The sequence below is a fragment of the Tripterygium wilfordii genome, chromosome 21 (genome assembly GCF_013401445.1).
Source record: "Tripterygium wilfordii isolate XIE 37 chromosome 21, ASM1340144v1, whole genome shotgun sequence".
Taxonomy (NCBI): Eukaryota; Viridiplantae; Streptophyta; class Magnoliopsida; order Celastrales; family Celastraceae; genus Tripterygium; species Tripterygium wilfordii.
In genome coordinates, this window is record NC_052252.1 from 17,409,081 (window position 1) to 17,422,892 (window position 13,812).

At 36.0% G+C, this 13,812-nt stretch overlaps 1 protein-coding gene across 2 annotated transcripts; it reads right to left on the minus strand.

Annotated features, from left to right (window-relative positions):
* Window positions 1-655: 655 nt before the first annotated feature.
* On the minus strand, window positions 656-13,812 carry LOC119989176 (pullulanase 1, chloroplastic). Of its 2 annotated transcripts, XM_038834532.1 has the most exons (28): window positions 13,532-13,812; window positions 13,185-13,326; window positions 13,037-13,089; window positions 12,766-12,874; window positions 12,232-12,368; window positions 11,925-12,124; window positions 11,628-11,777; window positions 11,077-11,137; window positions 10,493-10,613; window positions 9,474-9,564; window positions 9,288-9,381; window positions 9,015-9,110; window positions 8,738-8,878; window positions 8,474-8,524; window positions 8,293-8,363; window positions 7,955-8,047; window positions 7,273-7,363; window positions 6,578-6,649; window positions 6,286-6,342; window positions 5,588-5,656; window positions 4,040-4,096; window positions 3,887-3,961; window positions 3,171-3,259; window positions 2,933-3,010; window positions 2,597-2,735; window positions 1,708-1,817; window positions 1,517-1,616; window positions 656-1,085 (listed from the first exon to the last, which is right to left on the minus strand). In XM_038834532.1, exons 1-28 carry the CDS (start codon window positions 13,772-13,774, stop codon window positions 975-977), a joined length of 2,901 nt encoding a protein of 966 aa, XP_038690460.1. In that variant the 5' UTR covers window positions 13,775-13,812; the 3' UTR covers window positions 656-974. The 2 variants fall into 2 exon arrangements, 1 of the variants encoding a protein (XP_038690460.1); XR_005465740.1 differs by lacking the exons at window positions 656-1,085; window positions 1,517-1,616 and adding an exon at window positions 2,756-2,838 and having other exon boundaries at window positions 1,738-1,817; window positions 2,597-2,658.

Consider the following 13,812-nt stretch of genomic DNA (forward strand, 5'->3'; position numbering starts at 1 on the left):
GCAATATATATAGTATGCTCTTATATGAACGGGTTTAAGCATATATGTGCCAAATGTTTGATTCTAATATGAAGCATATTTCTCAACGGTATTTAAAAAAAAAAAACTCCTGCTTATTCTGACTTGTTATTATTCATGGTCTTATTACTTAATTAGTCATGAGATCATTATTCATTATGTCATTTCTCTATAGAAGAACATGCATATGTGTGTGTGTGTTTGTATATACATATGAATTGCAAGTCAATGGGATAGTGGGTGGATTAAGGAATGCAAGTACTTGGCGTGAAGTAAATCATTAGTGGGTTGTGTGCGGCACGTATAGGGCTTAGCAAGCAAAGGATCTCTTATTATTGTACTAATCATATACTTATCTATGTACATACATCTACATATATGTGTGTGCGTGTATACATATATACGTACACCCACACACACACACACAATGCATACACAGAAAGTGAAAGTGAGCATGGTATATATAAGCTTAGTGTATTGGGTATCCTAATCCAACCAACCTTCCCAATACTTTATGTGACCTCACAACTCATCGAGAGATTCAGTAGCTTCAGACTTCAGAGCCACTCAATGAAACGTGTATGGGCAGATAAGCAAACACAGAGACAGCAGAAAATAAATTAAATACCTTAATACATTGCAGAAACGTGGGAGGGAATCCACTCAAAATTCATCAACTCCATTATATGCTCAGTCTGTCAACACAACATGGTCTCGCCCATTTCATGGGTAGCAAATTGTTCTCTGTTGCAAAAATTAAACATTAAAAACAAATTTCATATATATAGATCCACATAAGATCGGTGTCGGTGTGTGCGCGAGTGGTGTGTCATACTTATGCCTAATATCTTATCATTATAATCCTTGAAAGATTATAAATTTCATTGCAGATCAGCGTTTTCTTTGATCTTCATTCCTTACTAATGGAAGCTATTAGCAGAACCAATACATGCAGATCAAGTTTCCCGGCGTTCGACAAACACGGATGTCGTCCTTGGTGGCACATTGAAGCACCCAGAAGATGCAATGTATGATGAACCCTTAACTACATCATCAGCTGACATCAACTGCACCAGATTTTCAAGTAAAATCAATTAGTAGTGAAGAAGAAGACGAGTACATCATATTTTAAGCTCATGTTGGTGCATTAGGAAGCAACTAAAGAAATTGAATTCGGCACCCAGTGAATCAGTTGAACGGCTGCTCCGACTCCCATTGGGTTATCAGTCGGTCCTTATTTGTCAAATGAGGTAGTATTGGGAACTGGGAAGGCAGGAAACGGAATGAGTGCTTTAATTTTTAACTAGAACTATTTCCGCCTGAACAAAACTCCACTATGGACAATTAAAAACTATCTAACAAAGCAAGTAATACATGCGTCTAACAAAGATTCACCCAAAAATTTCAAGTTGAGTTAGTCCCTTGAGAAAATTGACTAGTCAATTTCAGAGAAGTTTATGGGCTCATCCTAATACCTTTGTCCAGGGAAAATGATTACCTGTACTGGATGTAGTTCAAGGGCTCTTGCTCGCAGAGCTGGACTGGCAAATGAGACCTCAGTCGGACATGTATTGAAGATAACCACAATATATGAGTAGCTGTGACGAACAAGGATGACAACTCTATTACTGACATGTGTTTCGACCGTTCCAATCAACAAAGAAAGAGCATTAAGCTAAATTTACTCACACAGGATCCAGCTGAGATAAACCTGGGACACCTTGATAACCATCTTCAATGCTCATCACAATGACTCCAGGGACCCATGAAATACCAGTATTATGGAAGCGTACCCTTTCCTGAAAAAAAAAAGACATGATTTAACTACAACACAGTTTCTTTAGCTTGTCATATTCTTGGTGCTGGTCGAAGACTTGCTGCTTATTTATTTGCCAAAACTCTGGTTGCAGGTAGCTCAGAACATTCTTTTTGAATGTAGAAAAATAAATAAATGAATATATATATATATATATATATAGTGAAGAAAGGCACGCAAACTTTAGGTCTAACGTAAATAAAGGCCAAAAGTGATGCTATGAGGAAGTTCATAAACAAGCGTATGAGGGCTTCAGGAAGAATGCAGCTAGTTAGATTTTGCCTCCACAGTGCACAGAGGACATTTAAGTTGTCATTGATATTGTGAAAACAGACAAAAGGAATAAGACCTTGAATATTGCAGTATTGCAAATAATGGGAGACCAAATAGTATTGACCAAACTGCAAGTTTTGGTTCACAGATGCACAAGTTTTAAATGGAAAAGGGGGAAAAGAAATACGCAAAGAAGGAAATGGATTCAAGTTGAACTATTTTTCACAAAGGTAAAAAGAACCTTCAGATAAAAACGAATATGATGCTGGACAAAAGTACCTGTTCTTACTTCTTACTATGCTTTTCACACAATACTACTAGCAAATGAACAAGAGACGGGCCACCGGCCAGACAGACACATGCGCACACACTAGAAATCATATGAGTGAGATATAATGTTTCCCCATAAAAGATATCTAGATGTTGTAATTCCCTACTGAGGTACACATCATCTTAGATCTTACGATATCAAAACATAGATCCTCTCACCTGGATAGCATTTGCAGTTTGCAAACGGAAGAGAGGAGATGAATATCGAATACGTAGCACGTCTGCAAAATTCTCCAAAGCACTGAGGATGTGAGTACTTTGAGGTTTGAAGGATGGATCAGCCAATCTCGGCTTTATTCTAAAAAATAGAAATGTTACCTCAGATGTAGTAATGTACAGAACAATGATAGATATATATCATATGACTAAAGAAGTGTTCTTTGCTTCACTGGATTATTTACCTTGAAGAACAAATAAAAGCTAGTAGATTATTGAAGAGAGGTAATTCTAGCAAATAAAATACCAATGGAGAAAGGGAAGGTAAGGAATGCTCACAATGGCCAGGTCTTTTCATTCTTCTCCTTTGGAGGGAGCCCAACACCCCAGTTGTTAGAACTGTAAGTGAAGTCTAGCCTGAAATGTGTCAGAAGCATCATTCAAGTATTCAACTTAGACGAACTACATACGGTGATGATTTGAATAGAATCAGGAATGTCTAGGATGACTGGATAATTGATTTAACATATGACAATCACAATAAATTAACTAATTACCATCTGGGACAGAAGTATACCTGTTGAACCAATCCCCAGAGTTGTACGAATCACGATCAAGGGACTTTGAGCGCAGTATCTCATCACCAGAGTGGAAAAATGGTATTCCCTCAAAAAGGACAAAAAGTGTTAACAAGCTTCATACCAGAATTATATCAGATCAGTGTTTAAGGAAAGGAAAACATGCTGCGGATGCCTGGTTCCTGTTTATCATTCTTATTTCCAATTTTCTGTTATCATAAAACCTTTCTTTCAGGAAGGTAGGAGAATAAGCACACAAACTTCCTGATTTCAGACAGTAGGTAATCTTGCAACCATTCAAAAAAAAAAAGCAGCAAAAGTGAAATAACTCTTCAGTATAACATGGGACCAGCTAGATTATAGCTTGAAGTTGCACTTTTGAGAATGTTAATCTGTTATGAAATGTGAACAAGTTCTTCTCCACTCTCCAGTGACACAGTCATGAATGTATCCCAAATTATATTTTCAATTATCTGTATCACTTTGAAACACTTCAAAAAAATATTAATGTGCCACAAAAAGCAAACTTAAAAGAGATAAAAGACAAGCTTTTAACCCTAGAAATATATTTCCCAAAGTGGCTTGGCTGGACTCTTAGTTCCTATTATCGCTAAAGGGTTGGAAGAGTGCGGATGTGCTTTTAAATGCTAAGAACCACAAATTTGCATAAATTAAAATGATATGATTTGATAATCTGTCAGTAAGCGAATAAAACCTGTGAGAGCGCTATTAGACTTGTCGCCAAATGATTTATCCGGCATCTTTCATCAACAGAAAGTTCCTTTGGAGTCTACAAGTAAACAAGCCAAGTTAGATCAAAAAGTCAAATAACAATATTGTGAAAAAAATTTAGAATAAAATAACATACCTTTAAACTCACGATGTCAAACAAGGTTTCATTGTCGTGTGCAGAAACATAATTGATCTGAAAAAAGGATTGAACATATCAACCAAATGATTTTGAAGAACTACATTTTTTCTTATTCAGCTTATTACTAAGTTTGCAATTACGGAAACTTATCAACTTGATGTCGACATCAGTATGGAGGATTATAGGTAGCAGTGTATGGGAAATTCTAAAGGAAATTGAGGATCGTCTTAATAGAGATTTAAACAATACTGGATAAAAGTCTAAATGCTTTAATAAAATGTTAAAACAGATTTTAGACAAACTTTTTTCTATGTGTTAACATGGAGCAAATATTTATCGAATAAAATCCATTGAGAAGCTAGTGAAAGCTGTTAGAATATGTATAAATTATGTGAAATGCCCCAACTAAACAAGTTAACTTATTAGGATGAATGACAAAATAACTAATTTTAACATGGTATCAAAGCCGGAGGTCTTGTGTTCAAACCTTAGCTTCCACAATTTAAACGCCCATTTGTTGTTTGCCCCAAGTGTGAGCCTTTGTGTGTCTTTATTGTTGCCCCAAGTGAGGGCATTGTCCGAGAGTGGCCCTAGTGTTGGGCCTTGTTTGTTGTGAACGTATTGGGTTGAATGGCTAAGTAACTAATCTTAAAAAAAGTCATGGCACAATGGTAGATATATGCTTCATAAAGGAAGAGACAATAGCTTGGAAATGAATGGGCCAATAGAATGTGGAAGGACATCAAATTAACTAGCACAAAAATGCATTACTGTGGAGAAGAATGCTGGATGGTCTCACTAGATTTTTCTATAGATTTTACTGAAGTTACCACAAGAATTTCCTAGTGAGCCAAATAGACTGGCTTGAAGAAATGAGCATGCTCATAGGTAATATGATCATGAATTGCCGATATTATAGTTAACTGTAAAACCACGAAAGGATAATTCACTCCAAAGTCCAATGTGTATGTACAAGGCTAAAAGCCCTAATAATCATTGCCTCCCCATTTGAGGGCCACAATCCCCTAAACTAGAAGCTTCTGAGAAACAAAAGATGAACTGTCATTCTGTCAATCACGACCCAAATTGTTACTCTTATATTAGTCACCACTTGCCACTTCTATTATTTGTTTGCTTGACGCAAACATTTATTTTTCTCAATAAGTAGGTCTTGCTGTGGCAACTGCTTCCAGGAATGAAGAAAATAACTTCTGGCACTGCAGTTCTTGAATCAGTATATAGCTGATGAATTGGTTTCGTAACATTTATAACCAGATTACTTCTGACAAAACAGACTTTGAATCATATTTATAAGCATTAGAACTCGAAAGGTTTTCTCACTCGGGAATGTCAAAAGAAACTGGTTTTTTTCACATATGGCTATGTATGAGGAGTGATTATATTGACCACTAAATAACATTTAAAAAAAAAGGGGGTATTAGGATCCTCAAGGTTTATATGCGAACGAAAGAAAGATTTCTAAACTGGAGAAGAATGTTTAAATCTATATTGAAACATAATAAAAATTTCAAATAATGCCCTTACACATTCTGTCGGGCATGAAGCATATGCAACAGGTGTCCCATCATGTGTTAAAACCTCAAAACCTTTTACCTGAGGAAAGCATCATAAGGAAGCGTAAAGTGACCGCAAAGTAGCTCATAGTAATAGAACCAATGTAGAAAATGACAATGTCAAACAACAAAAATTCAACATAAAGTAAAATCTGTAACAGGGTAGTAGCAAGTGATTGGCTGGAAACTCTTTTCCCATGTAATTAAGATGTTGAGGTTCATCAACGAAAAGGATTTTCCATGCGAGCAACCACAAAACCCCATGCAGTGGAATTGGAAATCTTAGAGTTTGTTCTCTTCTTACATGACTTCCATTATCTGAAACACTGAATAAGAATGAGACGTACTGTAACTTGAATAGCACAAGCAATGAATTGCCATAACAGTTGACTACGAGAGACCACTCAGATAGCTAACTACAAATACAAGTGTCTTCAAGTAAATAAATAATGTGCATCATCATGGTGCTCAGGAAATCTCCCAGAACTAATAACATGATAAGGACAGGAAACAAGGTATATATTTACAAATTATTGAAAAGCAAACTAAGCACAAAACTTTGTCAGTATTACCAAGTATACAGCCGGATCACAATTAAATTGATTAAAAAATGAAATTGGAATCTTATACAGCAGAGTATAACTGCAATATTGAGCAGACAATATATACCTCTTTCCCCTTGTGATTGGTGAGCACAAAATCCCTCAAGTTTGCAGCCATCGCAACCTGAACAATGCAAAAAATACTTTATTAGCGCTACACAAAAGGAACAAATCATGAATTTAGATAATTTGAATATCATTGGATTGAAGATAGTGGATTTCTTGCATGATGAAGTTACCAGAACAATTTATATCAACATAAGAAGCTTCTCTTGTTGGAGTAATATTTAATTTCAGAGAACATTAATTCAACGTTATCGATTAACAATAACAGGAATGAGTCAAAACAGTTGGCTGACCTGGATATGATCCTTTGCCACAGCAAGCATGACTTCTTGATTATTTTCTGTGCCATGGTCATGACCATTAGGCTGCAGTGACAAGAATTGATAAATACAGCTAAAACTGGATGAGAACACACTTAATAAGAATTTTTTTTTCCCTCTAAGAACATCAAACTCTTACATTCGAAACATTAATGAAAACTTCGCAACCAAAAGCTCATTTATCATGTGACTCATCTTGCATAAATGCAAGATCACCCTAATAACCTTTCTGGAAGAGCAACTGAAAATGTGGAGAACTCAGATGAGAGACAAATGAACAAAAGAAGAAATGCAAAAACCACAAAATTGGTTGATAGCAAGAGCAATTATTTTCTCAACATCGTTTAAACTGACAAACACAAACATCATTGCACTTTCTTCAAACCTACACTCAGAAAAAATAAAAATTTTGACAATAAATTGCCCTGGAAGATGCAGCAAAGACCTGCAACAAATTCTTACCATGGTGACAATCTTCCCAGAAAAAAATGAATCTAGTTTAAGAAACCCTTTTAAACCTCGATGTGACAACACATTCAGTAAATACTCTCCAAAAACTCTCACAGTAACTCATCCATTTGTTTACAATACTGCTACGAAGGAACTTACAAACTAATATGATATAAACTGTCACATAGGGAAGTTCCATAGAGGATATTCTTCAATACCTGCAACAATAGACCAGTCACAAATCCTTGCTGAAGAGGATGGCCAAATGGAGATCCACCAAGCATTGCATCTCGAATTCGATCATTAAAACTGGATTGCATTTATGCAAATAGTAAATAAGAAGCTAAAGAGAAAGGTTATTTTCTTCCAAGTTCAAATGAAATTCATGCTAAATATTAGGAGACAATGGCATTATGAATAAAAGTTCTTAGAGAAATTGATAAATCTAGGATGAGCTTCATTTGTGAATCTTTTCAACAAAGAGATAATCAATAGAGATCATTCTCAAGTAACAGATGGTGATAGAATTCTTTGGCTGCCAATGAGTCACGTGTGCTGCTGAAATATAAATCTCTATTGTTGCAAATTATTCTTGTTCATTGAATAAACTTCTCATTTTTTGAATGCAAAATGCAGGAATTTCTTAATGGATGGAAAATTTGTTACAAGGTAGTCTATTAGGACAGGCGAAATAAGTTAAACTTGAGTAGGCAGGAACTAGAAGAAAGAGCCCTACGCGGAAAGTGAATTGGTCCTACATCATGAGAAGTCAAGGAAGAAGCAGATCTATAATCATTCTTCTTTGAACTTTAATTTTGTTTATTCTTCCTCATGCTTCATTTTCAATGCACAAAAGTAAGAAGTATCATGTTGAATGCCACAAGGCAAAACAATCATTACCTCCCAATTCCAGTCCCACAAAGATTGAATTGTGAAGCATTTATACCGCGCCTATTTTTAGCAACTTCACCAAAGTCCCATCCTTCACCATATCTATCTACAGGCAGGAAAGTTAATGTCTACATACAGGAGCATTATATAGCCAGTATAATCATCTACAGGCAAGAAAGTTAATGTCTACATACAGGAGTATTATATAGCCAGTATAATCATTTGATATGCACATGATCAGATACAAGAGAACCACCTCAGCGCCCCCCAACATATACGAGAAAAAAGTCAGAAAACTGATACAATATTAATAGAAAAAGACAACACAAATATGACACCAAACTTACATGTAGATGCTTGAACCTTTGACTCCATCCCTCTCCTTGCTTAGCTTGTGGAGTGCACTCTTTGCTCTCACCTATGTTGACAAAAGTTTAACATGGTGCCAGGATTAGCATCTTGAACTTTTCTCTTTGACTATTTTTCTTACGTCAAATTCCAAATTTAACACTCAAGAGAGTCGCATACCATTGTACTTTTCATTATGTGGCCCATAAGATCAAATCGGAAGCCATCAACCTGGCAAAAGTCACATATTCAGCAAGAATTTTATAAATCCCAAGTACAAATATAAAAGAAATAATCTAAAAAGAAAAGGGCAAACAGTGATGACATGAGAAGATTCAAGCTCCAACTAAGCCCAAATATATATATATCCCATATGACTATATGAGCCAAAAGATACTTGTTCTATAAAGAGAGAGAGAGAATAGAAGATTCTTAGATAATCACCTTATAATTAACTGCCCAGCTTAAAAGATCATCAAGTATCAAATGCTCCACCATATAATGCTCACTAGCAGTGTTATTTATGCAAGTGCTATGCTCAATAAAGCCATCACTGTTCCTTCTCAGATAGTAACCTGGAACAATCTATAGAGAAGTCATTGAACTATAACTGGGAGGAGATAAAATTATTTAAACAATAAAATCCCACATCCACAACTCAAACAACTATCCCAAAAGATCATATAGAAATGGAATCTCAACAGAGAATCAGCATCATGACCTTATCAAGAACGGAATTCTCGTCAAAAGGACCACTTCCATGCAAATGATTATAGACAACATCCAGAACGACACGAAGGCCGAGACGGTTAAGTGCCTGCATATGACCCAATATTAGGCAAGAGAAAGCATGGTATACTTGAGCGAACTATTAAAGACCAATACATGTTGCCTAACCCAAAATAAAGGGACATCAAGTAAAGAATAAATTAAAAACAAGTTTCGTACTCCTGTGCTTTAAAGATTTGGGATAAGAAGCAAAACAATTCCAAACCTGAACCATCTTTCTGAACTCAAATGTACGATGCGGACCATCTGGATTACTTGCATAACTTCCTTTGGGAACCCCCCAGAGAACAGGATTGTACCTTAATTAGGCAAAGAGCAAATAGTTTCTTCATTAGCAAAATATGGTGATAAAGCCAACAATAGTAGCCAAAATCTTCATTCATGAGAGTACCCCCAATTATATCCATCATCATTTTGGACCACCATAATCAGAGATTGTTGCTCAACAGAATCTGGAGGCAAATTTTCCAGCAACTTGGTATCTGCACATGCCTTAATGTCAGGTAATGAAATGATGCCACCATCCAAAAGAACGTGCCAGCATGCAAGAGATGCCAACCATTAAAAAAAAAAAAAAGAGGAGGAAATAAAGAATGACAACGCTTTATTCAAATATATCTATACTGTTTTTTCAAAATGTCAACTTTTCGCTTCACCTCATCTTTTAGCACAAGAGTACGTCCTAACATAAGATGAGTCATGGTGCAAGAAGCATGCATGCGAAGTGAGAAATGAAGAACAGAAATCAGCATAACACAAAAAGACTACCTTGTTTATAATATCAAGCACCAATAGATGCAAAAGTTGAAGCAATTCACATGCTTCTCCTTTGCTATCTTTATTGAAAGTTTGAAACCCAACAAGAAGCCACTTCAGCAAGACTTAAAAGTTGAAGCATACCTAGTTGAGACCATCAATCACAAAAGTCTTAACGAAGATTAAAGCACAAAGCACTCCTAAAACTCAAAATGGGGGCTAAAACAATCAAGAATAATTCACTTACTCACAAATAGTGAATTGCACAAGATTTAATTTAAAAGTCTATTGAACTCTTTATGAAATCGTTAAAAAGGCTTTAATTCATTGAGTTTAAGAACCAAATTTGGGTTTTCTTCAGTTAGATATTAATCATCAAAGCATCGGCAGGTCATAATACAATGTCCCATATGCACTTTTCTTAGTGGGTGTAAACACAGAGAGACCCGGCCTTGATGGGATGGCTTGCAAAATAAGCTTGGATAGTAAAATACTGCTCTTTGCAAGGGCAACTGAGACAGTCCATCATCATGAATTGGTGCAACCATAAACCATCAATAAAATACTGATGATAAATCAATAAATGAGGGCATCTTTACATCACCTAAAAGTGGGAACGAAATAATCGAGGTCAAACCAGAGCACACTTCTTACCTACACTTTTCCAGTTTTCCTTTTGGTCGTCAACACCAGCAAACTGGAAGGTTGGCAGGAGATGTATATGAGTGATACCAGCATTTGATAATTTCTTTAAATGAAGTACACCTGCTGAATCCTTCAAGAAGAAAAAGTTATTAGCAAGTAATAGATCATAACCTTATATGTCTAGCAGTTAAAAAAACAAAGTCGAGTTGTTTGTGAAATTTGCAGGCCATTAATGTAATAGATTTTTCTTCTTTACCTTGAAAATATAAGAGCTGTAGCAGAAGGAAAAACATTATTTCAAGAAGACATACCATGATATTTCAAAATTCAAAGTAGTTATCACATATCATACACACATATCAAAAAAGATTGTCCTTTTTGGTCACAATAGGTTCTGATTCCAATCCGCTAGATTAACCGGGAGATCAATCATAATCATAAAAGGGTCTAGTTTAGATCCAAGAGAACCGAAAAAGATAATTAGATGAGATCATATCTTATCACTTGTTTCAAGTCTATGAACAAAGTTCTGCTATCACTAAGTTTTAGAACGGTGTAATTTTACTGAAACCACATACGGTGAATAAAAATACCTGCAATGTGAATGCCAAATAACTCCCACGAAATTCAGGAGGCACAGTCTCATCGTTGGAACTGCAACAGAAACCTAGACTACATGAGTTAACAAAATTATAAAGATCACAGCATGATATGAAAATAACTGATAATAGCTACAGTACCCCTTCCACGGAATAAGCCCGAAGTTGATTTTCCTCACATCTTAATAAAGGTATTAGGGTAGTATGATAAAATTAGATTAATGAGGCTGAAATTATATCAGGAGAGAAGGTAACTTAGTTATCAGGGGACTTCAAATGATAACAAAATTGATGCAGCTAGTAGGCTCCACATTGCACTTTCAGATTTACAAAGCATATAATATGGATCCAATTTCCTCCATTATCCAACCACTACAGTGCTGTTTGAGCACAATTGGTAAGATGTTGAAATGTCTTACCAGTTACCCCCCCCCCCCCCCCTTTTTCTCATTATAATTTTTTTAACAGTTGAATATGGCAGATGACATGTAAATTTACACCGTTGAACATGTAAATTTTTTTAACAGTTGAACATGTAAATTTACCTGAAATCCCTAACATGCAACTCATAAATACTAATGTCAGAGAAGGAATGTATATTTGGTTTTTCAGCTGCTAGGTTATCCCATCCTTCCGGTTTCAAAGTAGCACAATCAAGATTGACTAATAGTGTTCGCTGGCCATCTGATGAGAGTCTGTTCCAACAGAGATTGTCAATGAAAATAAAAAATCCATACATTTGTACTGTGCAAATTTGAAAGTACAAGAGTATAGAACTTGAGAATATAAAACACCTTAGCTATTTTCAGAGAATTAAAGGCAAACTGAAGCATTCAGCATACCCTCTAGCATATGGATCATTTGCACAACAATTTTCAATCTTCAAGGTGCTAGGATGATACACGGTTACTTCATACACGTAATAACAGCCTTCCCAACTCCTTGGTCCCTTGGTATTCCAAACACCATTAATCTCCTCAAGTGAGACGATTTCCACAGGATTCACATCTAATTGATCCCTGTAAATGCTAGCTCGCACATCCTATTCAATGCAAAAGAACGAATGACTAATTCTATCCATGAAGAGGGGTTGAAAGAGCAAGAACCATATATTACAAAAGTTATTCAGTGAATGTTTGAATGATATACTTGAGCAGTAGGAGCCCAAAGGTAAAGTGATATATCTTCTTCCGAGAAAATTGCACCAAGTGGACCATCATATGAGAATAACTCATCCAGGACACCAGGCAACTGCAAACCGGTAGCACTGATGCAATTGCCAAAAGCTGCGTAAAAATAAAGATCACTGCCAGTCACTCATTAAGTAATCACGACAAATGCAGAAGTACCTTATTAAGAGTCTAGAAGTTGATTAATATAATAGCAGAACATTGATTAAACAGAGTTTACCAAATAAATCAATGCTAGGAAGTTATCTAGCTTCTGAATCAGTCATGCAATATTCAGAGGGAAAAAAAAAAAGAACACAGAGTTACTGAGGAATTAGAAAAGTTCCAACAGGCACATTTAGCACTGATTTCTTTGTAATGGGTTGTAAATATTTATTAGAAATGATACTCTATAAAATCAAGAATTTGTTAAAGAAGGTGATTTTCAGACTATACATCTTGCAATTTAGTCAAGCTGTACTAGGCAGAAAATGGAACATAGAAAATTCCTTACGAGTAAAAGTAGCAACCGCTAATTGACATTTGAGGAGAGATTTGATATCCAAAGCAGAAGGTACTCTAAAAGCTCGGTATTCTTGAATGTGAGGAAATTTTTTTATCACCTAACAATAAAAAGGACATACAGACAAGTCAATTATAAGAACTGAATTAAAACTAGTCAATAAGCTGCAATATTTTTATAATCCAGAAAATAAAAATTTATGCCAAAAAACAGCATGCCAGGCTTGGTAAACCACTTCTCTGTCAATGGCTTTAGAACTTACATTTTCAGGAAGCCCCTGAATATCTTCCACAAGCTGAATTTTTACATCCTCACCTGTTAACTCGAAAATTTTATGAAACCTTAATTACCATCCCTCCTTTCCACAATCAAATATAACAATTCTGGAGGTATAAGCTATCTGATCAAACCTTGGATTCCATTATCAGTAACAGATAAAGCAGCAACTTTGCTTGCATATAAATAGCAGGAACCATCTCCAATATCCACATTCCAAGCAATTATAGATTCACTAACCCAGTAAGCCCTAGAGTACAACAAGCTTTCTTGCAACTGATCACCATTAAGAAATTAGAAGTTTAGTGACATCATTATAACAAGCCGTATCGAAAAACATTAATTAGAGTGCGCCTGTCATAAATTAAACCATCAATCATCATCCACAGCAGGCGAATCTTCAAGTTCTTAAAGTCAGTAATGCATAAGAGCGATAAACGGAAGAATCAGCTCCATAGAAGAGAAACAGAGAAGGAAAGACCTGAGAAGTTCCAGAGGGGATCACGAAGGGCATGGATGATGATGATGATGAGCAGCAGCGTGTGAACTCTCTACGGGAGATTATGCAACGCAAGGGAAGAGAGCGGTTGCGGAGATGGTAACGGCGACGTATCGGAGAAGAGGGAGAAGTATTGCAGCGAGGAGTGAGGATTTGTCGATGATGACCGTTGGAATTTGTTGGCGGCGAAAGAAGCGAAGATGGAGAGGCTAACACCAGACTCATTTTTTTTCCCGGACCATCAACGAACACTGGACCGTCTT